This window comes from Lepisma saccharinum, chromosome 2 (assembly GCF_977018435.1).
Source record: "Lepisma saccharinum chromosome 2, izLepSacc3.1, whole genome shotgun sequence".
Taxonomy (NCBI): Eukaryota; Metazoa; Arthropoda; class Insecta; order Zygentoma; family Lepismatidae; genus Lepisma; species Lepisma saccharinum.
This window is the reverse complement of record NC_139230.1, coordinates 95531782-95559764: the sequence shown is the minus strand read 5'-3', so window position 1 is coordinate 95559764 and position 27983 is coordinate 95531782. Positions and strand designations below refer to the sequence as shown.

The 27983-nt window shown below is 38.3% G+C and overlaps 2 protein-coding genes across 3 annotated transcripts in view; both read left to right on the top strand.

Annotated features, from left to right (window-relative positions):
• Nucleotides 1–3368: 3368 nt before the first annotated feature.
• Nucleotides 3369–27983, top strand: part of LOC145984103 (DNA excision repair protein ERCC-6-like 2) — a 206071-nt gene continuing 181456 nt past the window's right edge. For both annotated transcript variants that reach the window (XM_083117522.1, XM_083117521.1), the window contains exons 1-2: nt 3369–3456; nt 27321–27439. In XM_083117522.1, the coding sequence (XP_082973648.1) occupies nt 27323–27439 (117 nt within the window). In that variant the 5' untranslated portion in view covers nt 3369–3456; nt 27321–27322. The remainder of the gene's footprint in view (nt 3457–27320; nt 27440–27983) is intronic.
• LOC145983224 (uncharacterized) lies at nt 15992–16555 on the top strand. The gene has a single exon (XM_083116419.1). The coding sequence runs from the start codon at nt 15992–15994 to the stop codon at nt 16553–16555; it is 564 nt and encodes a 187-aa protein (XP_082972545.1).

Sequence of the window (27983 nt, the reverse complement as noted above, 5' to 3'; positions counted from 1 at the left end):
TATCATCATCATCATTTCTTTTAAAGATATACACACTGAAGCATTTGTATTTTTTATATTTACTGTTTCTTTTCTTCCGCTTTAAACTAATCGCGGCGATGCTGATAATGATGATTGCATGAAACGACAAGGGGAACACCACAAAACTTTCTTAGTGCCATCGACATGAGTGTAAGGCAACTTTCAAACCAATGGGACAAACGACACGGGATGTTCACACTGTCACACAAGTGACACACACTTCCAGACTGTAAAATAGCATTCATTGCACATGAGGGTCCAAACAGCAGTCAGAGCTTTTGTCCCTACGGTTCGAAAGGTTGCATTGATTTCCGACTGCTCGCTTTCAAGCGACATTTGTGGTTTGTCGCCTCGGTATGAAATATCTCTCAGGATACTATTTATATTCTAATAACATAGAAAAATAAACTCTAATACACAGTCCAAGACCTGACGTCCGGAATCACATTGCGATGTTTCTTCTTGTGTTACGCATGCTATTTATTTATTCATTTTATTTTACTTTTCTTTCCAAATTAATGTCATTTCGCGACTGCAAATCACTCCACAAATATAACTGTTTCCATCAATTCACTTACCGCCTTTCTAGAGAAACAAATCTACACAATATATTCCAAAAACTAACTAAGCCGCATTACTTTCATAACAAAATTAGCACCTGGGTCGATCTCACTGCCATCTACTTGTCATCGTCTCGGGGAACAGGGTTGTCAAACAAAAAAAATATCACAGACTATAAAATATCAAGTACCAAAATGTGTTTTAAACACTTCTAAAAAAACATGTTTAAAACACATTGTTTTAAACGTTAAAACATTTGTAAAAAAATCAAAGCCGTGTGTTTTAAACGTTTAAAACGAAGTGTTTTAAACAACTTTGTATCAAAAATTCCAACCCTGGCTCTTTTCACAGAATGAACCCATCGACGTCGTTGTCGATTTTTTTTAAAAAGAAGTTCTGAAACGGTCTACACACTTTTTTTCACGAGAAATGAAAATAATAATACAAGGACATGTCTAGAAATAAAACTAATTTCTTTGATTTTTCAATTTTCGATCATTCTTGGTTGAACGTAAATTCCTTATTTTTAATTTTATTTCTCCTACGCCAAATATGTACATCAAGTCTCATCAGGGTTGGCAAAATTTGTTTTTTTTTTTTAAAAAAAAGAACAAAACAAACTGTTTTTTTGTTTTAAACATAGTTTCAAACATGAGTTAAAAAAACATGTTTTAAAGAAAACAAAGTCAACCTTTTCCCAGTAAATTATAATTAAAGTCGTTAAAGAAGAAAATACTCATTTTTATGAGTACAGTGGCGACAAGGACAGTTTATTTCCCTTTGGAGATAAGGTTTACCATACTGCAGGGTAGGGGTATGAGGGACAGTATTTTTTGGGTCGGGACGGGAAATTCTTTAAATCCCGACATTCGGGACGGGGAAAATTCTCAATTTCCAGAAAAAGTCGGAAAATTTTCAGGACGGGATGTGTTCGAAATTTCCCAAAACTCTTGAAATCTCGAATTCTACACGTAATTTCCATCTTAAGTGCTTGTTTTTGCACTTCTGCTACAAAACCTAACAATTTCCGATTAGTTCCAGACATACATTTACAATGCAGAGAACGTCTAGAATTGACGACGTTTTAAATGACCATTCGGAATTTCCAGACTGCTTGAGATCCCGAAAAGTCGGGAAGTCATTTCCGGAAGTCGGGATCGGGACGGAAATTTTCTTTCCCGATCCCGGTCCCGACTTTTCGGGATCCCGCGCACCTCTACTGCAGGGACAAATGTTGTGGGTAATAGCCCCCCTTTTTCCGCCACTACTGAAGTAAGTAAGGATTTATATTCATCTAAATTAGGGATAGCCAAACGGATCCGGTTCCAAAAGTTACGGATCTGGATCCGGATCCGAAAATCCAGGATCCGAAAGTTTCGGATCTGTATCCGGATCCGGATCCGAATCGGATCCGGAACTATCTTAATCCCATTATAATATTACCACACCTTAAAAGGTATTATGATCTTCGATTACAAAGAAATTTTTCATTAGTTAGTCCTACAAGAATTTTTTTCAAGTGTTGTTCCTAAAATACTTTGCTACGCATCGGCTAACACACTCGTGCACAAAAATAATCTTACTTGTTTAACATAAAATGTCAGAGGTGATTTTGTAAATGCCATTGAAACGAATATGTATTCATTCGAATGTATTGGAAATGAAAACACACATAAATGTGAGACATTCCATTCCAGGATGAAACCTTTAACACACATAAGAAGATAGAAATGTTATACAAAAATTATACAATTGTTCTACAGTTACAGCTTTACAAATTAAAATAAAACATTATAATAATATGCAGTGTTATATAATTACAAAGTGTAAGACTAACAAGGGAGGTTATCTAAGTGTCCCCCTCCGATTTCCACGAAACTTGGCAGGCGTATAGTCGGGCCCAAAGGAAGAAATACGTGTTTTTTTTATTGTTTCAGCTAAAAAAAACGGTTTTAGGGTTAAAACCCCCTCAAATGTCATGATGAGGACAAATTGAAGTAAGGATCTATTCAATTGGTCACAGTTTTCTTGTTCCAAGTTCTCTAGTAATTCCTTATTGCTTTCTAATGACAAAGTTAAATCAGCTTTTTATGGGATGATGATATGTGAACATTTCTAGTATAGATAATATTCGTTAGTAAAATATACGTGTAATGAACACCAGAATATACTTATTTATTGCAACATTCACATATCTCTAAGTGTGTGTACTTAGTGAATTTGATTGGGTGGGCACAGGAATTTTTGGGTGGGCGCCTGCCCACCCGTGCCCACCCCTGTCGCCGTCCCTGGAACCGGGCATCAGTGTGGTTGGCAACCGTGGATTGGTTGAAGCTTCTCGAACAGCCTGCATGCGAGATTTAATCATTTATTTTAAGGAGTTAATCAAGCATTTACTTTATAATAGGAACACAATCCATTCTTGGATGATTAACAGATTCTTTATTAATCATTATTCTTAGGGCATTATGTTTTAAACGTTTCATTTGTTTAAAACATGTTTCTTTCGATTCTTGTTTAAAACATGTTTAGAACAAAAAAAACAAATTTTGCCAACCCTCTTCATATCACTATATCTTAAATTTTTTTCCGAACTAGTGCTGTTTGAATCCATCAAGCACGTGCGTTGTCTGCAAGCAGCAGACGATTTTCACCGAACAGCTCTTCAGGCAGGTGCAATATGAAGACGTCATGGTTTAACCTGGTGGAATTTTTGGTTGACACCGGCGAATTACAGAACGCCGACGCGTGCAACAATAGAAGAAAAAGAAACTGACGGCCAGCGACTGTGACTTGAATTTGTCATTCGTCAATATGGTTTTTGCAAATTCAATATGATTGTCAAGATTTCTTAACCATTTTTTTTTATAGAAGGTAATATATCCTGAAGCACCAATACTTTTAATGTCCACAAAAGTTTCTTCTCGTGTGAGGAGGCCTTCAAGATTATTTGTAAAATTTTATTATAGTGTGTCTGCTTGTGATGATGGGTTAGAATATTTGTGAAATAATTCTCTGAACGTTAATGACAATGGTTCTTTATTAGCATGTAACGTTGATTGATTATCCATTGTCTAGTGCTTGTACCTATATTTATTGAAACACGTTTCGAGAGCACCTCTTCTCTTACCTCCAGGTGAGAGCACAGGGTAACGGTTCCAAATGTTTAATGATTTTTTTCAAAGTTTCATAGGAGAAAGAATATGTATGTAGAAATGATTGCTACAGTAATTTTGAACCTTGGTGAAAGTAATTAGCATTGTTTGGAGTACCGAAAAGTGTAATTTATCGGCGAAAAAAGGCGTTAAAACTACGGTAACACTTTACTATACCGGAGACGGATTTCTTCAAATTTACAGGAGAAAGTACTTACGCAAATCATTTTCTGTAGCGTTGTTGATGTTCGGGAATGTACCGTGCGTCCATTTCGATCTGCAGCCGAGAGATCGGGAGAAGCGTGGCGGGCGGCACTGACGGAGATGCCGACATTGCCCGCTTATTTTTATGGACATATGCAGACATTTATATAAATATTGCAAAACGAGCACTAACCTGTGTTATAAGAGTATGGTTTTAATTTTAGTAGCTTAGTGACTGTATGTGCCGATGATTTTGACACGCCCACCTCTTGTGAAACACGGCGTAGAGGTTTGTTTGGAGAACGTTCTAACGCTGCACCAATATCATCGAGTTTTGCTTCGGTTAGAATCCGTCGTTTTTGCTTAGGTGTTTTAAAATTTAACGATACAGTTTCTCGTAATTTAAGGACAAGATGTCTAACCGTATCTCTGTGTGGAGTTGAAACGCATGGGAATTTCTGTAGAAATTACCTACACACGTCTCGACACGAGTTTGTTTTCACGTAGGTACGTGTCATACATAAAAAAATCTTTGTTCTAACGTGAATCTTGCAGCTGGCATTCCAATCGTCTCACTGACACGTCACACATACACACTACAATAACACAAACAAGTAACTGCAAGTAACCAAGAATAACACTCTTGCGCACAGTACGAAATTAACACGCTCTTGGTTTACATTGCTCGCCACTATATTTACAACTCTGTCTTCATCTAGTTGCGAAGGAACAAAAAACTCGAGCTCGGAGATTTCGGATTGCAAGGAAGCTCACGAACACTATTGACTTTTAACGGTTTCTTCTACAGCGTAATCTTGATACAGTGTTGCACATTCAAAACCTCCAAACGATCCCCATCGGCACAAAACTCTTTCAAGGATATAAACTTAAGCAGGACGTTACTGGTCAAAACTATGATTAAAATGTTTTATTATCTGTGGCTCTTAACATCGTTTCTAAAGCGTATTTTTTTGTGCATATAAGAGCAGAACTTGGATGAATTACAGAAGAACTTTTGCGTGTTATAATACAGGTTAGTGATCGTTTTGCAATATTTCTATAAATGTCTGCATATGTCTATAAAAATAAGCGGGCATTACAGGCCGCAAATGTCGGCATCTCCGTCAGCGCCGCCCGCCACGCTTCTCCCGATCTCTCGGCTGCAGATCGAAATGAACGCACGGTAGTTTTGTCCATTTTAATGCGAATGCATTTTACGAAAATCTATTTCTGATGCGCTATTGCTGCTGCGGCCATTTGCTTTCTGCACGAGAGCACAATACGCTCTCGTATTATCCGTATATGCTAAATTGAACGAAAGGAGAGCTAATGGAACCTAACCTTACCTAGTAGGCATACCTCGTCCCCGTGATGGTTCGTGGGGAAATCGTTATTTTTTGTCGATATGATTGTGGAAGTAGATTTGGGTAAGATTTTAGAATACCGGATACAGCTGTAATTTCTATCCTACTTCTTATACTCACAAAATATGTAGTCCCGATGAAGTATCTTAGGTTAACATGTGGGGGTGATGTGTTGATATTGTTATTTGTCATGCAGAAGTTGTGGTACTATTATAGTATGGGGGTGACACCAATAAATCATATATTTCGCACTTTTTTTACATTGCTAACGTACTATTTTGGAATGCGGAACATTTCCTAAGGTGAAATAATGCATTTCTAACTAAGATAATGTCTATTTCTTACATTTACGAGTACTTACTGTTACTTGTTATTTCGATTCTGTAACACATTATGGCGGGCGATAGCGTACTGGTTTAGGGTGCGTTGTGCGAGTGTTTTGTCGATTTATGCAGTGCTGCAATCTCGTTCACCGGTAAATACCTACTTTCGTGCCCGGATTTGAAATTATGCTAATACGTCTCAAACCATTGACGGTAGCCTCACAAACCATTGACGTTAGCCCCAAAAAAACATTCACTTTAGCCCCAAAAACAATTTTCCGTAAGGTTAAGTTAAGTTAGGTTAGGCAAGCATAGTTAAAAAAAAATACTCGACATGTCATATTCTAGTGAAAATACGGCAAGGCTGAAACACTGACTATGGGGTTGCATCATCTTAACACATGGAACATTGTACTCTCGTGCAGAAAGCAAATGGCGGCAGCAGAAACAGCGTGACGGACAGAGATTTTCACAGAAAACATGTATTTGCATAAAAATGGATGAAAACTACATTCACGAACTTCCACAACGCTACAGAAAAGGATTTCCATAAGTACTTTCTCCTGTAAATTTGAAGAAATCCGTCACCCCTATACTATAATGTTACCAAAGTTGTATAATAAACTTTTCAATGACCACAATTGTTCTCTGTATACGAGAATGGAAACCGTGTTTGTTGAAAGCTTCCAGGTAAGACTCTAATTTACGTCCTTTTCCTAAGGAATACGTGTCATATACCGTTGGAAAGCTTATTTTATAAGGAATTCAACAACTTAAATCCCAAAGTGAAGAAATATTTCCTGGAGGAGTTATCCGGATATGCGTAATTGAACGTACTGAGGAATTTTTTCGATGATGAAGCACATATTTAGGGGTGAAATGAGTGCTAATGGAACCTAACCTAACCTCGTAGGCATACCTCGTCCCCGTGAATGGTTAGTGGGGCTATCGTGAACAGAAAGTGTAAAAAGAAAAAGGTTGCCGCACCACGAACGCAAAGAAGCAATCACCATGCAGATAAGGATGTAAAGTAGAGTCTAGCTGCTTCTGGTAAATAATGAGCAATCGTGCATTGTTGGTTGCAATCACAGGCCACACACACACATTCACCAGGGCTCGAAAAATCCAGGTCACCATGGCGACTAAAAATTTCAGCCTGGCGACTGTGATCTTTTGCTGTAATATGTACAAAGTCTCGAAAAATTTTCTTCAAAGCTAGACGCTAGGTAGCAATTGTGCATACTACAGTATGTTTCAAACTTTGAAAATGTATATAATGAAAATCGTAAGAGAGATTTACACCGGGTTTTCTGCACTAAACTAATCCTGTTGGCTATCACTGGGTTCATAAATTTATGTTAGCATTTATCTAAATAATTGCAATTACATTATTTTAAAAAACATTGTTAATTTGCTGAAAACATCTGAGAACTGATTTTCAAGAATAAATACGAACTCTTAAACAATTTGTGGGATCATTTGTTGGTGTTTGACTGGTTGTAAAACAGTTGCTTCATGAGGTATAGCAGAAGCAGGGTATTTTTATTGGAAAACCTCTTGCACATGAGTGTAAGAATGGGTAGTAAAATACTCTTCAGCAATGCATCCGCACGGCAGGCCCGTAGTCAGGAATTCTTTGTAGGGGAGGTGAAGTCAATCCTAGAGGGGGCAAGTTTTTAATATATTGTGTCACATTGGCAGATATAGCAGGTTACACAGAGGCACTTGCCCCTCCCCAAAAAGAGATAAGTAACAGAAAAGGAATTATATCTTGAAACTCCAACGAACAAAAAAACTTCGAGCAACATCAAAAACCAATATTTCGATAATGACCTTTCCAGATTGCCAAAGAATATAAAGTTTAACATAAATAGGCTAATAGGGACTCTATATACTTGATATTTACAGGTCGATAATGTTAATAGATGATTAATATGTACCAACAGCTTTGGGCCTCTCTGCAGAACTGATTATGGGAGCCCTTAATAAATCGTGCTTTATAATGATTCCCTCTAGTTTCCAGTATGCAAGATTTTTATGCACAAAGGAATCTAATGAGAATCCAACAACACCATTGTGTTGTGTTATGCAAGAAAAATCAAATTAGTTAAATAATAATGGTTACATATTATCTACACTTTGATGAATTGTGTAAAAATTTGTAATACATTTTTTGTAGGCCTACTTGCTACAACATTAAAACATGGGTCCCTTTATCCACCATGGATTCTATTTGCTTCAAATGAAATACTCTTGCATCATTACAGACAATGTTTGCCTACTGGTTACGTAAATCATTTTGCAAAATATTGTGTTGTTGAAATGCATGTGTTTGACACCCGAAAAACAAATAGGAATCCCTTGATTGATCAATGACTTCTTGGATTACAGTGTCATCATTAATATTTTATATCAAGTTTTATAGTAGAAGGAAATGTTGTATCCTCTTTACATTATGAAAAATACCTTCCTTAATGACTATGGTACGAAACCGAACGATATAAGGGGCCTCCTTTGGCTTACCCAATTTCCACGGCACGAGGTCTCTGGGCCGCCTATCGCCACCACTTTTTGAGCAGAAGCGTACAAACCCCCAAACATCAGGGTTTTTTTTTTATGCTGATAGTGATTTCTGCCAGTCACAGAATGTCTTAAGATATATGAATAAAATTAGGAGAGTACACTCCATAGCAGAGAAGTTGACATAATTATTTGTCAAAAAATTAAGTTGTGCCTGAGGTACTTTAACAGACAACGTCTGTACAGGCACAATGAATTGTCATTTTCTTGAACCTAAATTCATAGGGTGCCGCCTGATAGCACCGACAACTTTCACAGCCTGTACAGGACATCAAGGCAAGCAAGTTTTCTCAGTCAATATTTGCTCGTCTAATTCTTCTTTCGATGTTACAAGCAATTGAAATATGGCATATTCTATCCTTAATGTATGCATCCCCTTTGATAGCTTCACAATTGCAAATTTCATTAATTTTTACTGCTGTTTAAAATTCTGAGAGCAATATATAAGATGCTATGGAAACAATATCATGGAAACAGTCAGGGTTAAGACTTAACTTCTCCTTTATAAAATTGATATCATAACACACACCTATGTTGGCCATCTTATTTGTGCATGCAAGCGAAGCGAGCAAAAAAAATTTACGAAATGTACTTTTATGTGTATAAAATTTGAAATCGAAGGGGCAGTTGCCAATCTGTGCCCTCTGCAAGTGCCTTTAGCCATCTGGAAGAAAAATGCAATTAACACTTGAAAACTAATTTCATCTTGAGTATCCATTTGTCCTGCTATTCTTAGATTCTGCTAGTCAGGTTTCTTTACTTTAATGTTGCCCCCCCCAGATTGGACTTCCTTCCAAGATCGGGGGGGGGGGGGCAATGCCCCTGCCACCCTATGGTTGCAGCACTGTTTGTGAGTGCCTCATCATAAATTTCACGTCAACACTCATTCTCGCGATTAGCTAGATGTGGCAGAAAAGCAACGCTAAGTAACAAAAATAAAATATCCACTCCCTCTCTCTATCACATGAATCGCTATTATCAAAAGGTAGACTTGGGAAACAAAAGAATATGCTGTTCAAACTTCATAGCAACACATCCAAGAAAAACATCCAAATACATTAGGCACTTTTAATACAAGACTACTCAAAATGTAACAACTGTTCTAGAAAATTGAACTTTGAAAATTGCGAAATCATTTCACGAAGTCTGAAACTGGAAGGAATTTTTTTCCCAATCCTGATACGACATTATATGGAATCCCACACACCTTCATAAATCACAAAATCAATAAATGTCTTTGTTATGTTGCTAGAGTAATACAGGATATAATTGTAAAGATTAGTGAGAATTTCCGGTAGAAATGTGTTCTGTATTTTTCACAGGGGGGGCAAAGCAGGCTCTCAGGGGGGCAGTTGCCCCCCATGCACCCCCTCTAGCTACGGGCCTGCTGCACAGTAACAGTATGGTATAGTGAAAACACATTTCACTCGTTTATTTCCTACTTATTTACATTTGTACTTAACCTGTTATGCATAGCGGAACATTATTGAACGTGGGAATTTGCTTTTTTCACTGAAAAAAGCATAATTTTTCACATTACAAGTATTTATTGTTCGTTGCTAATTCGCTTTCGTTACACACAATATGGCAGGCAAATCTTGACTCACGTTGTCTATCATCAACTGATATGCAGTGTTTCCAAAGTTATTAACCGAAAAATGCCGCACAAACTATTCACAGAAGGTTTTTAAGCGAAAATTGATCCACAAACCATTCACTGAAGGTTAGGTTAGGCATACATAGAAAATTAAATTTAAAAAAAAACCTGCTCACACGTCATCTTGTAAAACTACCGCATGGTTGCTACACTAACAGGGGGTTACATAATCGACGGCATGGAACATTTGATTCACATAGTCGATGGTAATGGTGGCAAGAGCTATTGTGTATCGGAGATACATTAATGTCGAAAAATGCATGATTTACCGGCCGAATAAGTTGAACAAAGGGAGAAAACACTTCCACGAGCTTCCAAAAGTCTACAGCAACTCAGTTCCGTAAGTAGTTTCTCCTGTAAATTTGAAGAAATGTGTTTTCACAATACCATACTGTTACCTACACACACTTCTCCAATGAATACACCATGCTGAATCAATTAGAAAAACAGGCACAGTAGAGGCGAATGTGAGCGAAGAGAATTCAATGTAACCAGGGGCAGGCTAGGATTCTCTCAAGAGAATTTTGGCACAAAATCTTGATTTTTTCACGTAAATGTATAGCCAGTACTTAGACACATGTTGCATGCGACTGTTGACAATATTTCGACCTGCTAGTTTTGCCATATATGGAGTCCCAAAAATGGCACTTTTCACTCAACCCATAAAATCGTGAGTCAAAATTCATGACATCACATGACCAATATTTGTCGCAAATGACAGACTGACATGGCATCAGTCATCAAATGTCTAATTATGACCCTTCGATCATTTCTTACATATTTTTCTTATTCAGAAGTTCATTTCTGGAAAAAATTGAATGCTGCTTTCCGTCAGTTATTAATTTATATAATTTTCTGTACGGAGTGAACTGAATTTTATGCATTGAAAAATATCTCAATTTATGAGGTTTTATAATGCAGGAAACCCGGTGTAAATATCTGTTATGGTTTTCATGATATACATTTCCAAAGTTTGGGTTGTGCGACTTTTGAAACACTCTGTATATGATGCTGAGCATCACAGTATTCAAAACATCGCTAAATTATTTGAGAAAGCAGGAAATTGGGTGTTTGGGACAAAGGGTAAGAAATTGTTATGGACCCTATGTAGGGTGACCAGACGTCCTCTTTTATCTGGACATGTCCTCCTATTTAGGTGTCTGTCCGGTGTCCGGGCGGATTTTTTAGAAATCCATAAATGTCCTCCTTTTTTGGAAATACAATAGCAAATGTGCTGCATAGAGAATGCTTCCACACATATCGATCATCATATCACTTGGGGCACGTTAAGTATTTGAACAATGCTCACGTAGCATCTGGTAATTGAACACGATCACTCTCCCAACTGAGTCATTAGTAGGGTGCGGATTTATAGGCACTAAAAACCTCTGAAATAGGCACCAAAATGATGAAAATAGGCACTTAAAAAGGCACCCTAAAATTAAAAAAAGACGTTAAAATAGGCAATGAATGTGAACTTATTTAATTCTCACAAAAAAGCTTGTGCTAACTACTGTGCGAATTTGAACAAATCATGAAAAAACATTTTGCATCATTGTATAAGATGGCGGATGGTAGACGGAGTACGTTTCTTCACTCCTCAAGTTCAGCCTGTGTTCTTGTAGTGTTTTGTGCTATTTGTGTTTTTCAACGTCATGAGACTGTGAAGTTACACCCTGGCTCGTTCGTCAATGTGGGCTAGGGATCCTGTAATCACGAACTGGATACTTGGTTATAGAAGTTACTTTGTTCCTGCTATTCAAATTGTTCCCGAGCTCTCCACAGCCATGTCTTGGCCGCCGTTACAACAGGACCCGCACCCTCGAGGTAAGTCAACAACCCTCGCCAGCTACCGTTACTTCCTGTGCCTCGCGCTCCTGTGTGGTCACGTTCCAACGGGCCCCTCCAACGGAACTCTACCTCCCTCTCAGTTTATTACCAAAATGCTCAAAGCATAAAAAATAAACTCACCGACTGTACTACTCATCTGACGGAGCTGTTGAACTACGATTGCTTGGTGTTTACGGAGACCTGGCTGAACGACACTGTTCCAGACAATGAATTGCCTTTTGTGAGTCACTTCAATATTTTTCGAAATGATCGGCCGGTTGGAAGAGGGGGGGGGGGGTGATGGTGTGCGTGAATGTGAAGTGGAAAAGCAAAATTCGAAAGGATCTGAACAGTGACTGTGAAATCGTGTGGGTTGAACTTAACATTGAGAAAGGTAGAAAAATTTTAATTGGTTCGTATTATTATCGACCGAACAGAAACTCTCCCGTGCAAATTCTGGAAGCCTGCAGGGATTCAGTCTTGGAAGCCTTAATGTGTGGTGACGTAATGCTTTTTGGTGATTTTAACCTTTCCATTGATTGGAACACCCCCACGTCTGGTACTCCAAACTGCCCGGCTGATCAATGGTTCTTGGATACATTCGTGAATGGTATTGGTCTGAAGCAATTCAACATGCATAAGACATGCGGTGATAGCAACTTAGATTATGTCCTGGCAACCCTGCCTGATCCAGAAATAACCCCGGAAAGAAACATTTTACCATCGGACCACGACTCGTTAGATGTCCTTGTGTACCTGCCCCCCGTGGAGAAGAGAGAGTCTCGACTGCAAAAGCAGCCTTATCGCCTGTAGCAGAATGCACCCTGGGAGGACATTCGCCGAGCTCTTCATTTCTACCCGTGGTGTCTGGTGCAGGATGATGACGTCAACAAATCAGTGGAGATGTTTGTGGACGTACTGCACGCTGTGATTGATGACTTCGTGCCGGCCAGGAAACCGAAATCGACAAAATATCCGGTGTGGTTTGACAATGAAGTTCTCCTGGTGTTAAAAAACAAAAAAGAAGCCTTGAACGTGTGGAAACAATGCCCCAATGTGCATACACACCAAACCTTCTGTAGTATTAGACGTCACTCCAAGTATTTACTTAAGAAAAAATATAAGGACTACGTACACAACGTAACAGCACAGTGCCTTACCAATCCAAATAAATTATTTACTTTGTTAAATTCAAGAAAGCAAAAACCACGCGTCCCCATGGAAATCAAGTACAAATCGGAATCAGCCTGTGGAGATAAAAGAGTGCACTTATTCAACAGTTTCTTTCACAAAAACTTCACCTCGCATGCTTCAACCAACCCACTCCCCGACGTGCAGTCGGTCTGTTCACACTCTCTCTCCACTATCAAAACCTCTTCTCATGAAGTTAAATCTCTCCTTGCCTCATTACCCATACACCGCTCTTTAGGACCAGATGAAATTCCCACAATTTTCCTCCGTAACACTGCTGACTTCTTGGCTCATCCTCTCTCTCTCTGAAGGCGTGTTTCCTCAGATGTTCAAGAAAGCCAACGTTGTACCCATTCACAAATCTGGAGACAAAAATAGTGCTACATCATACAGACCAATATCACTCCTGTCACCTCTGTCTATAATCTGTGAAAAAATCATTAAGGACAGATTATTCAGATTTACATCTCCGCATATCAGTACTGCCCAACACGGGTTTCTTCCAGGTAGCTCTTGCTTGACTAATCTTTCAGTTCTCCTTTCACATGCCACTAGGGCTATTTCCAAAAATTCCCAGCTAGATGTGATATACTTGGATATTTCAAAAGCCTTTGACAAAATAAACCATGCTCTTCTTATTCACAAATTACGAACTACATTTAACATACACGACAAATTTCTCTCCTTAATCCAGGATTGATTGATTGATTGATTTGGTGTTTTAAGTCCACTTTATGCACAGTAAGGCTAATCGGGACTGGACCTACAGTTTAAAGTGGGATCCGAACCACTATGTGCCTCCACCGGGTATCGAACCCAGGACCCCTTGATTACACTTAATCCAGGATTATCTACACTCACGGACACAGCGTGTCACCCTTTGAGGCGCCTCTTCTGATTTTCTTCCTGTCCTGTCTGGGGTACCACAAGGGAGCGTCTTGGGCCCTCTCTTGTTCATCCTATACATGGACGATCTCCCTCAAAGACTTTCCTCACTTCCTGTCAATATACTCATGTTTGCTGGCGACTGTAAACTTTTCAAAGAAATCTCAACCACGCAAGATGCTGTGATTCTCCAGAATGCTCTTTCCGAACTTGGCACATGGTGTAAGCAGTGGAATGTACAACTTAACCCACAGAAATGTTCCTCCCTCACAGTCTCTTTAAAAAAGAACAAAATACATTCTCATATGTTCTTGAAAACAATTATATTACTACAGTTGCGACCCAAAAAGATCTAGGTGTTATCATAGATGAAAAACTGAACTTTAAGGAACACATCGCAGCTACAACTAAAAGTGCAATGTGCCTCTTAGGCCTCCTCTACAGATTCACTGAAATTGATACTCCAACTTCTCTTAGCCTGTTTTTCAAGTCATTCATTTCTCCGATTCTCGAATACTGTTTTCCAGTCTGGGCCATGGCTTCCAATACAAATCTTTCTAGCATGGATTCCGTCCTCAGCTTTGTTCATCATAGAATTCCTTCTTTGCGGCATCTTCAGAAACCTGACATCCTGACTACTTTGAACATTCAGTTATTGCAGACCCGACGCGATATGGCCTATATGATTTTTTTCTATAAAATCATCAATGGGAAATTAAGATCTGAATTACTTCTTAGAGAATTCAACTTCAAAGTTCCCTCTCGATCGACCCGAAACACTGAATTGTTCCACACCTCCACAGCTAGGCTTTCCCTTATACAGCACGCTCTATTCCACAGGCTGCCCCAATTCTACAATAATCTACCCACAAACATAGACATTTTTGCCCCTGAAAGCATTTTCCGATCTTCCCTAAAAATGAATATGTAAATCTTTGTTTATGCCTTATGCTTATATTTACCTTTTCTTGTTTTTACCTTAAACCATCTTGACTTGCTCTTGTTATTTGTTAGAGTTTTCAGTGTAAAATGGCCTTCAAAGTGCTGTATCTGAAACTTTGAATAAATAAATAAATAAATAAATTTTAAAAAAAGTTCCAATTCTAAGGTTTATTTTACTTCGATTTTCTGCCACTTTTGGCTAATCGCGAAGATGGGTGAGCGATGATATGATGAAGGGACACTCACAAAGAACATCCATGCCAAGGCCGGGATTCGAATCCGCGACCACTGGCGTTGTCGCACGGTGTGCTAACCACTCTACCACGAAGGTCTGTCAGTTCCTGTTCGAGTTATACATAGGCGATACAGAAACGCTTAGTGAAAGTTTTGATTATTTAGTAATATTTACTTTCATGAAATAACGAAGCGAAAGTGTAATTTCAACAATGATCTTGCAAGAAAATATCCAGAAACGAATATGAAGTAAAGTGTAAAGTGGCTGTCACTTTCCCGTGCTGTTGAAAGAGTGCTAGAAATGCTTGTGGCATTAAAATCATTTTTCTCTTAAAGCAAATCTTAATTGTTACATATTCTTTGTCATTTGTTAGATAACTAAATTAGGAGATTGCTTTCGTTGCTTAAGGGTAAGAGGAAGAAGTTATTGAAAGAGATCACCTGAAAAGTATCCGTGAGCAAAATGTTGGTAAGATTTTTTTATATTGCTTGAATTATGAGTAATAGCAAATGTGTTGCAATTTTTTGCAGTGTCCTATTTTTTTTATGACTTTGTCCTCTTTTTTGAATGTATGTGTCCCTAACCCTAAGGAATGTTCACAACGTTGATAAAAGAAAAAATCATTTGCTAACTTACGCTCTACTGCAATTTGAACTTAGAATCATCAAAATTTCATACATATTACAGTAAAAGATCACAGTCAACAGGCTGAAATTTTTAGTCGCCATGTAATATCAGTGTGCAGTCCTCTTCTATAAACTTTTTCCTCTGTTACCAGTATGCTCGTAACAAATTCTCACTGTCTTTTAATACATTCTCGCTATGTTTATCTTCAACGTTGCAATGATATTACTGATTGTGAGTGGTTGCATCAGCCTACTGACGAGTTATTGTGGGGTCAGTGGTACTTATACCAGAAGTGATTGTGTGTAATTTCAACCTACAGTACCTGCTATTGTCGTGCTATTTGTATTTGAACCTTGTGAAGTATTAGTGCTCAATTGTACGTAAAGGTGGGAACAAGTTCGCATTTAGCAGCAACTATGGGGGAAAAGGCTAATATAAGCCAAGAAATTAGGGCCAAGGCATGTGCATATAAGGAAATTGGATGGTCAAAGCGACAAATAGTAAAACAATTAAACATTTCCGAATGCAGTGTCCGTAGAGCAGTTATACAAAGAGAGGAAACTGGCAGTCATGAGGATCGGCCACGATGTGGTCATCGATGGAAGACTTCTATCGTCGAGGACAACCACATTGCCATCCTCAGTAAGCGTGACAGAAGGCGTTCGGCAGTGGACATATGCACAGAAATAAATAAAACAAGAGAGCAACCAGTGTCTGTTACAACAGTGAAAAGTCGTCTGCGTGCAGGTGGATTATTTGGTCGAGTAGCAGTTCGTAAACCATTGTTGAAAGCCGTACTGTACACAAGCGTAAAAGGCTGGAGTGGGCCAAAGATCATGCGAACTGGACCATCGAGCAATGGAAACAAGTACTTTGGACGGATGAATCAAAATATGAAAAATTTGGTTGTAACCGCCGCCAATACATTCGTTGCCGCCCTGGAGAAAGAGTTTTGGAAGCTTGTATTATTCCAACAGTGAAGCATGGAGGAGGAAGTGTCATGGTATGGTGATGTTTTGGTAACAATATGGTTGGTGATTTAGTAAGAGTGCAAGGAACACTGGAACAGAAACAGTATCATTGTATTGTTTCACGCAATGCTGTACCATCCAGGACAAGATTAATTGGTCGAGGATTTGTTCTGCAGCAGGATAATGATCCTAAACGCACATCAAAATTGTGTAAGCAATATGTCGCAGGAAAGGAAGCCAAAGGAGCATTGCAGTCAATGATTTGGCCTTCCCAATCACCTGATTTGTCACCAATTGAGCCATTGTGGGAGGAACTTGACAGGAAGGCAAAAGCAAGGACCCCAAGTTCTGTGGAGGAGCTGTGGCAGTGTCTACTGGAAGCCTGGGAAGGTATGAAAACAGAGACATTAGAAAAACTCACAGCAAGAATGCCACACATATGTAAAGCTGTCATCAAATCGAGGGGAGGACACATTGACGAACAGGCAGTGTGATGAAAATGCATTTTAATGCCTATTTTTTTTAACATTTTTAACTTTTTGTGAAAAATTGTTGTCTTCTATACAGTGTTATATGTAGGTTGGTGTGTAACATACCCATACAAGTTCAAACATATGCACTATGATGGTTGGTTTCAACTAATAGCATTTTATTTTCATTTAAACAATAAATTTCATAGGCGAGTCTAAACTTTCTGCTGCTAGTGTATATTGTACATTACTTTGACATTGATTGAAATCATTTTACGTAAATTATGATAACTTCTGCATGTTTCGTTAGAATAAAATTCTCATATGAGTATTTACCCTTTGAGGATGGAACTTTATGTTTGCATTATATTTAACCTATGTATGAATAAATAGGACCTACATGCATGTGAGTGCAAAGGTTTTCGACATGAGACTCTGCCGTGGAAAACTATTAATCATAACATACTGCAACCACATTTGCATTAAAACAATATCAGAATGTAAGAAATGGCAAAGAAAAACACCAAACTGTTAATTAAGACATTACTTATCTTTCAATTATGGGTTGTTTGTTTCCAGATTTAGGCAACTTTTGATATTCCAATTCCAACCACTTCCAAAGTTACTCTCTTGCAGAATGGATAAATAAGTTCTGCATTAAGAACCTCCTATGGTGATAGAGGTACTTTAGGATTGCTCATTTGTAAACCTAGAGATGTCGATAATTCATCACTACTGCCCTAAAGTTAAGTTTAAACATTGCCGCTTTAATCAAAACTACAGATTCCATAAATCATCTCGCACAGCATTTGTATGGTACAGCCAATCGTTTGTTTGCCAGAACTGGATGAACTCATGTGCTAACTACCCGCAGTGCAATTGGCAGATGTCTAATTGAATACCATCCATTTCTTCCATGATTCTCAATCCCATCTTCTACGTTGTGACATTAAATAGCTCAAGATGAATAACGTTCCCCATTACAAAGCTTCAGAAACAATTTTACAATCAAATCATGTGAACAGGAAGGATAGTTCAAAAAAGTTTTAAAATAATTACCTTTCATGTTTCTCATGGCTCATCTCAGGTCCTGAACCAGAAGCACTTTTGTCATTGGTGTAATTTTGTGTAGGTCCACTTCCAAACTTAACTTCCACAATTTTGTACTTTATGGGAAGATAATTTTTAGTTATATGTACATTCTTACGTGAAATTTAAAAGATTTCGTAATTCCGCATTGCACAATTTAATGGTTCAATCCTATTAATTTCGAGGATCCACTGTCTTCATTCACAAAAGGGTACGGCGTTTGAAGCGGAGATGGTACCGCGTCAGTACATTGTTTGTTCCCGGGCGGCGGTGGTTGCAACACGGCCCAGCCCCCCAACCCCCAACTGACAATGCCACCGGACAACAGGAAGCAGACGACGCAAACCAAGATGCGCGCGCCAGTGCTGCCGAATGGGAAAAATCGCAACCACCGCCGCCCGGGAACAAACAATGTACTGACGCGGTACCATCTCCGCTTCAAACGCCGTACCCTTTTGTGAATGAAGACAGTGGATCTTCGAAATTAATAGGATTGAACCATTAAATTGTGCAACGCGGAATTACGAAATCTTTTAAATTTCACGTAAGAATTTTAAACCGCGTTTACCGCAACCACCATGAATTATATGTACATGTTTAAGCTCACAGTGTTTCTTCCACTTGTCCTGGTGATGAATGGTATTACATATGTACTCCATATATACACCTGTATTTGAACTGCCTTGTAGGACTTTTTGGGCATAACGGTACGTTTTCAATTTACATAGTCAACAAGAGTAAGCTTTAGACAATGAGAACTGACAGTATTTTACAGTTATCCAGTCAGTCGTAGCACTGGAACTCATACAAGCTAAACAAATTTTGTCTTAAATCATCCCAACACCAAAACTGAAGCTCACATGTTGGAAGTTCTGAGCCGATTCAGAACTACCACAAAGAAAACACCAGACAATGTTTACCACTGGCCAAGATGCCAACAATTGAAAGGCATATGACATTCGAAACCTTTCTTTGCAGTTGAAATTAAAAGACTAAAGAAACAAAAAGCACAGCTCACTTTCATGTTTGCTAACGTAAAACGTATAACACTGTTCAGGCTCACTGCCATTGTTAGTGTATTGAATCTTAACAGTTTGTCTGCTTGACTAACCTTGTATTAATGCAAATAGCATGTTCCCCTTTCCAAATGATCCTAAAGGAAAAAGAGGTGAACCCCATCGCTGTGATCACCCACTATTAGGTAGAAGAACAGTACATAATAACCTTAACTAAAAATCAATAACAAGTCAATTCACCCCATTTTTTTTGAAGATCTATAGAATTGGTAGCTAAACTATAAAATGTTATCTTGTGAACTCATCTTGATTGACCAAACAGTACTTGTAGGCATTGGTCCACAAATGCCCAGAAACACTTTGTATCTTGGTGTCATAGCTTTCCTCAAGTTCATACATCCCATCTTTCTACTGGTGTTAGGATTATGCTGAAGACAAGTGATAAACTTTTGCAATAGTTTCTGACATGCTTGAGTTGGTGTTTTAAGTCCACTTCATGCACAGTAAGGCTAATTGGGACTGGACCTATGGTTTAAAGTGAGATCTGAACCACTGTGCCATGTGCCTGCACCGGGTATCGAACCCGGGACCCCTTGATTACAAGGCTTATGATGCAACCACTGCACCATCGGGGAGGCCCTCTGAATGTTTGACTACTCCATCCTAAGTATAATTATCTAGGACCTTGAACAATGTCTTTCCATGTCCCAAGTGTGCAGATGATGAATTATCATCGTCATTCTTCAGTTTCTCTGGTACCCACAGCTTCAATCTACAGCTAAATGATGTATAAAGTCCAGTGATTTTATCAACAAAATGGTAGAGCAGGCTATCATCTTCGAGACAAAAATGTTGCAGGAAAAAGTCAAATTTACTTTTCTCTGGAGCATCAACTTCCTCTCCATTAAACATACAATTATATTTCGAGAAGTAAGTACCCCTCTCTTGTTCTCTTTTTCACACATCTTTATCGCTAAGATCTATGGATGGCAAAGGGTCTGTCTGCCCATCTGTTTGTCCTCCATTTACAGTGTTGTCAGCTGTATCTGTAAACATCGCTTCTGTTTTCCTTTCTGCTTCCTGTTGAATTTTTGATACAGTTCGCCTTCAACTTTAGGTATCTTACAAGGCTCCGTTTGCTCAGAAAGTTGTCTAGGTTTAGCTTGGAATGCCTTCTCGTTATTCTGATCCAAGCAAACCCCGTAATCCTCTGCTAATCCCTGTTTATCCTGAAAAACATCAACATGCCTTCTCTGTAAGGCTATCAATTTTGGCTTGTTGGGATATTGGAACCCTCCATAAGCATAACAATCTTTGTCTCTTCATCAATCTCCTCCCGTTTGATATTGCTGCTATATTTCTCCACTCCGCAAGCAGAGATGTTCTCTTGGACTTCTTCAACTCCACGCATGGTCAAAACTAGTCCCTTAGAACCAACAGCATCTACTCTGTCATGTGTCACCGGCAAATCAAAAGATTTGATTTCCGGCAGATCAGGTTCAATTGCTCATCCGTATGAATCATGGCTACAAGTCCCAGCTTAACCATTAATGTTCTTCCCATTAGCATTTCATTATTAGCATTAGGCAGCACAAATATCTGATAACGAGCCTTGTGTTCTTGAAACTTGATATTCACAAAAGCGCCCGCCAAAGATTTCACGTTTACCTCTGCAAGGATCACATTAGTTTCACAATTTTTAAATTTTACATTACACCATTTGCCTTAATCTACTCGAAGACCTCCAAGGAGAAAGGAAAAAAAATATTCGAATAAGCAGTATCAATACATGCTTGTACTTCCACATTAGTGACATTTCATAAAACAATAGGTTCTCTTACATCTTTTATATTTACATTGTGAGGTGCAACCATTTCCTTCTGCGTAAAATTTGCAGTTTCCATGCCACAAACTTGATGTGCATTTGACTCGATGCATTTTTTGTCACTTCATTCCCACAATCATTTTTCTTGTTTTCCTTATGAAGGTTCGAAGACCTGCAACCTTTCTGTCCACAAGTGTAGTATCATTTAATTCTCCGGCAATCTTCCCTCGAAGCAGTGTGCTTGTTTTCAACCTTCACTGCAGAGTGTGAGGCCACGTGCTCCCCTGCCCTAAGGTGCACGACTTTCGGACTGTCAAGACCAGTGCTCACAGGGTCCAAGAAAATATCAGATTTCTCTCTGCTTCGGATTCCTGGTTAATGGACTTTCTCAGTGCCCAGCTGTAAGTCTCTTCTTCTGAAATGAAAGATTTGAATCTCTGCTTTTCCAAAAACTTCACTTGCAATTCTAGTGCATACTCGCTCATTTGTCTCATTGAAGTGAATGTTTTGTTATACAAATAATCCCTTAATAGTGGATTTCAGTGCGACTTTGCAAACTCAGTTCTCTCCTGCAATTAAACCAAATTCTTTATCCTGCTAAAATGCCTGTCAACTTTCTGAACATATTCTGCCAATCCTTCGTTTGCAAGTTGAATCCTCTGAGACAAAAATAACTGAATCTTTCTGATAATCCAATCCGTAAAAAGCTTGCAAGAAAAGCCCAAATTGTGAAAAATCACTGAACAGTTCTGTGAACAAATACCTCTCTCTCGCTTCATTTCTCAATGAAAGAGGAATAAACTGCTTCAGAAGATCATCTTCAGAAATTTTCAGTGTTCTCATATAATCTTTGAATCCTATCCAGATACAAAGAAGCATCTTCCTTCCCCATTTCCTTCAAATGTCGGAAGCGGCAAACATATTTCCTCCATTGTCACATCTCAGTTCCTCAACAACAGAAAGTTCTGATGCAGTTGTGCTGGACCAGCTCCAGTTGCCAAGTGACATTTTCATAACTTCCACCTTTTCTGTTTTGCAAGTTCATCAATTCGATCCTCGTCCATTGCTCTCCTTAACTTTGAAAGCAAAAAGTCACGGTCAACCTCGGGACAGAGCCCACAATATATATATATATATATGTTACTTTTGTTCAATCCCAGATGGAGGCCTCACAATAATATGTTACTTGCCTGACCCACCAACTCTTTACCTCCTTCCGTACTCGGCTCTGATTTGTCTAGGGATTATCTTTTGTTGTACTGCAATGCACATGGGTTGCAATAAGTCAACATAATTATTTGTATATACAAGAATACAAAGAGATAATGGATAATCTTAGCAAAACCTCATTGATACAGGGGATAAATTACCTTGTCCAGCAACTGTGAAATCAAGGATGTAATTTTGTAAGTTTTCTAAATTTTAATTAACTTAAATTTGTTTATATACACAAGCCATTTCTGAATGTTTGTTTCTCTAATTATCAGGCCAAAATTCTAATTTTGTGAGGTTGGAATTCTCTAATGTCTGTACCTGGATATTTTACATTTCAATGAATTACATCAGAATTATGCTTGTCGTGTTGTCATGTCATGCTACCCCAAGTATGTCTTGAACAGGTGTGAGGTCTCCTGTAGTGTACATTTTACAACATTCCACAGAGACAAGGTATTAGGCTGCCTGGTGCACCGTAATTGCATCAGAATGACATCCAGAAGAAACCACCTTTTTTACCTGTATATTGGACACTTATTCACTAGCTTGCCTAGCAATCCAATTTCCTTACAGCATACTTTGCGGGAGATCTGTCCTCCAATCCAAACTTACCAAAGCGAAACAGCCTCTCCCTTCGAAGTCACAGTTCCAACAGCCGACCTCTCCCACTCTTATCTGAGAGTTTATTTGATTGACATCTCTTGACAATGGCTTTTCTTAAAAAAATTTTTATTTTCAACAGCCAAAAATGCCCGCCTTTTCTTCATTGTTCAAGATACGAAAGAATACAGTGTGTTACATGGTTGCTATACTGAGAATATTCGAACCTAAAAAAGGAATACATAAAAATTGAATTACACTAATTAATGAATATTAGTATAGTGGTGTCCATGGGCGTATATATAGTGCACTTAAGGGGGGGTTCAATTAGGGTTCCTATATTTCATAAGTGAAAATCTGGGGTGCTACTGACCGGTACCTTGTTAGGGAGTGGGAAGGGGGGGAGGGAAGGGCTGGACCCGATAAAGTTGTATGTATGTAAAACAATTATCATTTACATCACACATTGTGTGGGAACTTTATTTGACAACTGCAGACTGAACAGATAGGCATCCAAGCACTGAGTCTTTATAGTAAGCAGGTTACTATACAATGGAAGAGAACCGTAACTGAAATTCAGCACTGCTAGCAGACGGCGGCACCATCATGGAGTCGTGTTTGCAGTATCGTCTGTATCTCGTTAACTCTTGTATTATGGAGAGGGAATGGTTCAATGTAGATTGATTGTTTTGGTGTTTTAAGTCCACTCTATGCACAGTAAGGCTAATTGGGACTGGACCTACAGTTTAAAGTGTTATCTGAACCACTATGTGCCTCCACTGATTCAATGTAGAGTTACATTGTTTTGTAAAATGAGCATTTTAAAACTATGGCCACACATTTATATATAAAAAAAAGTTCAGGAAAGTATTGTCTTAATCATTTCTTCTTTCCCACTCGATTTCAGGGCATTTGTGCATCCCGAAGACACTATTTGGAACACCGGGACAAATTATACCATTTTGGGATTGTCCCTGAAAATCCGGGACGTATAGCATCCCTAGGTATGATCTGGCTATCAAAATCCACTTTGCCACCACATGAAACATCACACATTTATTAAATTAAATCTATCTACGAACTTCTAACTTTTCTACATAAAATGAGCAGAAAATGCTTTTGAAAAAGCTAATCCCAGCTTCTCTTTAAAAAAGAATTACAATGTTAGAATTAGTCTTTTCCTCCTTAGTACAAAATTGAAAATAACATCATCTGTGTTATTTTAATATTCGTATGTATGTACACTTAACAGTGCAGGGTCCATTAGTCGAGGATCTCCCGTTGAATTGCGAGGACAATATTTCAACCTCCTTAATGTTCAACAGATCCTCTCGGGTGTTGAAGATGAAACTGGCAGTGTAGCCAAGATCACAACAATTTGTGCATATTTGAGTACAAGAGCTTGTCACAATTTTCTACTGCCTACAGCGCAGACCCTGCACATGTCTTTTCAATAACTGATTGTCACATTTTTCATTCAGATTTGAAAATGTGAAAAATATCAACCAGACCATCCAACATGTTGACATACTGTTCCAATGAATGAGGGATTGGCATTTCATATTGGAATAAGTTGTTGCAACTTTTCAATGTGTTGATTGTTCAGAGAAACTTGGGTTCATTTCTACTACTCATTTCTACTACAAAATGGTCCAAAAATGGACAACAGTAAAGTTTCTACTATTAGTGTATATGATTTCACAAGTCACCCTACTGAGTATTGATACTTTTCTGTCCACCTTGTGTCAAACAACTTGAGAATGTTACAGAACTTCCCTAGCTATCTTGCACTGCATTTTTTACAACCAAATTCCAGCGTCGAATAACATGGGTACCTGGGGAAACCTGGGGGTAAAGGCGGTCAGGGGCATGGTGCTGATCACATCACCCCCACTCACGACCGGATCAAGAAAGTGTGGGGCGTTACCCCCACACCCCTTATACGCCTTCATGGCATGGTGCTAAGCACAGGGGAACACTTTACTTTGTTTTTTACTTTTTTTTATTTTACTTCACTTTTTGTGCCACTTTTGGCTAATTTCCGAAGATCACGATGAGTAATGACATGATGAAATTGATGAATGGACACCCACAAACTGGTTTCAAACCCGGGACCCACGATGTGCTAACCACAGGGGGCTGTTCTTTTGAGAAGACTCAAGGGGAAAAAATTATAACTGATTTGACAGTCTCAATAACGCAGAAATTCCACAGAAATAGGCAATAGCCAGGGTTAAAATAGGTGCTGAACAATGTACAAATATTGTTTTTGGACACTTCTCTGAAATTACCTATCTATCTCACTCCCTTAATTCTACCACCCATTACATCAGCACCATCATGTTCTTCACCAACTATTTTTTTCTAAATCCACACCCACTGAACCCAGAGAGAGTAGTAGTACTAATAGCTGAAGCTAACCCAGATGCAGTTACAATTTCCAATAGGGACAAGTTTCCCATTCCGATCTACAGTTTGGAAAATGGTTTGTCGACTTTCGGGATTATCAAACAGTTGGAAAATTTCAAATTATCAAAAAATTAGAACCTAAGGAATACTTAAACCTTGAATGGTAACAAACCATATTGGGAACTTCTAATGAAATTATAATATTCGTGCTATAAGTTCACAAGGAGCTGCTTCGGGCAGAAATTACATGTGGCATTATAGAATTAGTGAAATGTCAGGAGTTTTCTGAGTATTTCCCAGAGAAATTTCGAAACTATCAGGAAATTGCAGACATTTGCTTTGCAGTCCCATCTGGTGTGTGGAATTAATTTCTTTCCCATCCGTATCCCATTCTATACGTTTGTAATTTATGAGAACAAAATAAGTCTGAACAATTAATCAAATATTACAATAAGGAAATGAAAACACTGTTGCCATGACAAGGGGACAAGGTAACAGGCAGTGGTGGTGATTGGGTACCAAAACGGGGGGGGGGGGGGTAGGACAGTTTACTTCCCTTCGTAGATGAGGTTTAGCATAGTTTGGGGCAAAAGTGCCATCCTCCCTCTAATCACCACTACTGGTAACAGGTCAAAGAAATATCACTTGGAATTTATATTTTTTCTCTGAATCACCAACATATTTGAAACCATACCATGGAAGCAGTGTTGCTAGTTTGTCAAGGGGGGGGGGGAAGACCTTGCTTTAACAGTCCTGGGGTAAACAGTCATGTGAATGAAAGAGGAGGGGAAGCCTGTGGTTCACATATTTTCTGATGTTTCAGATATCTTTGTTCTAGTATTACAATATTTTGCACTCATTGTAGAGATGAGCATTTTATCCACGAATATACTTATGTAATTAGATACATTTCAACAAGTGCTGTTTGTTTTCACAAATAATTTATTTGAAATTATAATTGTGGTAATTTTTACAAAGTTTTTGGAGCGATTTTCTTGTGAATGACTATTGTGATTGTCAAACTTTATTGAATTGTATATCACCGATAAAGTGTTTTCCTTTCAATTAGTAAACCATAACCTTGATTCCTCTTCTATTGAGCAACAACTATTGAATACATCGTCTGCCAAATCCTTCAGCAGTTGCTAATAAACCATTGCCCCAATAAAGATCCATTGACTCCATTCTCTGTAGCGTGATTGTTAATTTAACAAGCAATGAAAAGTTCTGGGTTAAAATTTTGTATAGCTTTTTACATAAGTGTTACCCAACCATTGAACCACAGCCCGGTACCAGGCCCTGGCATCCATTATACCTGGCTGCGAGATGTTCTGAAGTTTGTGACTTGCAGCCTGAGCTGGTAACCATCATGGGGAAGGAAATGCATTCAATGGGCTATTTTCACAATCAACAAAATTCATGTTTCCAGTTGCTTAAAATGCTAATTTTAGGCAACTAGTGCTCTTACAAGGGACCTCAGCATGAAGGCAGGTGGTGCCAGAACACATGCATTTCCAGACAATATGTTCATGTGGGCTTTTTTGTTCTTTATACTGCCAGGAATCACCTGAAATTTGTTGGTATTGTTCAGAATCACCCTGTATACTAAATGATAGTTCAATTGCATTGAGTTCAATTATCATAATGCATCATTCACATTGATGTAATGTGTTATGTATGTGGATGTAAGTCATGTAATTAGTAATAGTATGTTGCCTCATTATAATTTTAATTTATATTGGAAAGTCCACGATCCTTGTAATATGTTCAGTAGAGTGGGTTAAATTAAACTGAAAGAATCTACCATGGTTGCAATTAATTTCTTGTATGTTTCAAATAGGCTACATTTACCATGTTGAAACATAAATTGCATATACTATCCGATTTGTTAACACTACAGTAAATAAGGCTGACATATTCATAATCATAAAGTCCAAATTCTGAAGAAACCACTGAATAATCAACATAAGCACAAAGTTGCTTAAAATTTGAATACCAGTGTAACGGATGTGATATGTACTCAATCTTTTGTTGTAGTTGCACTTTGCACATAAGATACAATATCATGCTGGAGAGATTTTATGCAAGAATTAATTTCCAAACACTCATACTTCATGCTGTATATATTAATTTGTTTATGAATTTTACAGAGATGGAGTCCCTTAGTTATGACTACCTGAGTAAATATGAGGATCGTCCAGTTTTCAGTTTTGCTGCATCTGCAAGCAAGGAACCACTTGTATTAGTGTCAGAATCAAAAGTACTTCAGGTATTGTATACCATGTTAAACAAATCTTAACAGGACTGCTAAGTTGCATGAATGTTATTTATCATAACTTCCAATAATATTAGTTTCATCTTATTCAGAAAAATTAGATTCCTTGTTGGTTACTTTAATATTAGTTAAAAAGTTAAGAGAAAATGAGTGCAAGTGATGATAAACTCTAAGCCAGGGATCGTCAAACCGTTGGATCATTCCCAGTAGCTCACGGGAGGTTGACTGAAATACACTGTGGATACGCGTAGTGATATTGAGGCAAACTTTAACAATGTTGCATTTTCATGCTGACTGCATACTCACCCACATAACACTGAGTTCCGAAAACTTTTTCAATGTAGTGTTGCCATTAATTTACAGTACAAATAAAGCTTATGTCACATTAATGACGAGTGTAAGTGAAAAACAGATAATCTATAATTTTCATCCAGAGTTGGAGAAGTAGTGTATGTTTGTGGAATGAAAGGGGACATTGAAAGGAAAAACTCAATATGCTGGCCAAGGCAGAAATTTATTTTATTATAAAACATAAACT

Coding starts and splice junctions, on each gene's coding strand:
- LOC145983224 (XM_083116419.1), top strand. CDS start 15,992: ATGGGGGAAAAGGCTAATATAAGCCAAGAAATTAGGGCCAAGGCATGT.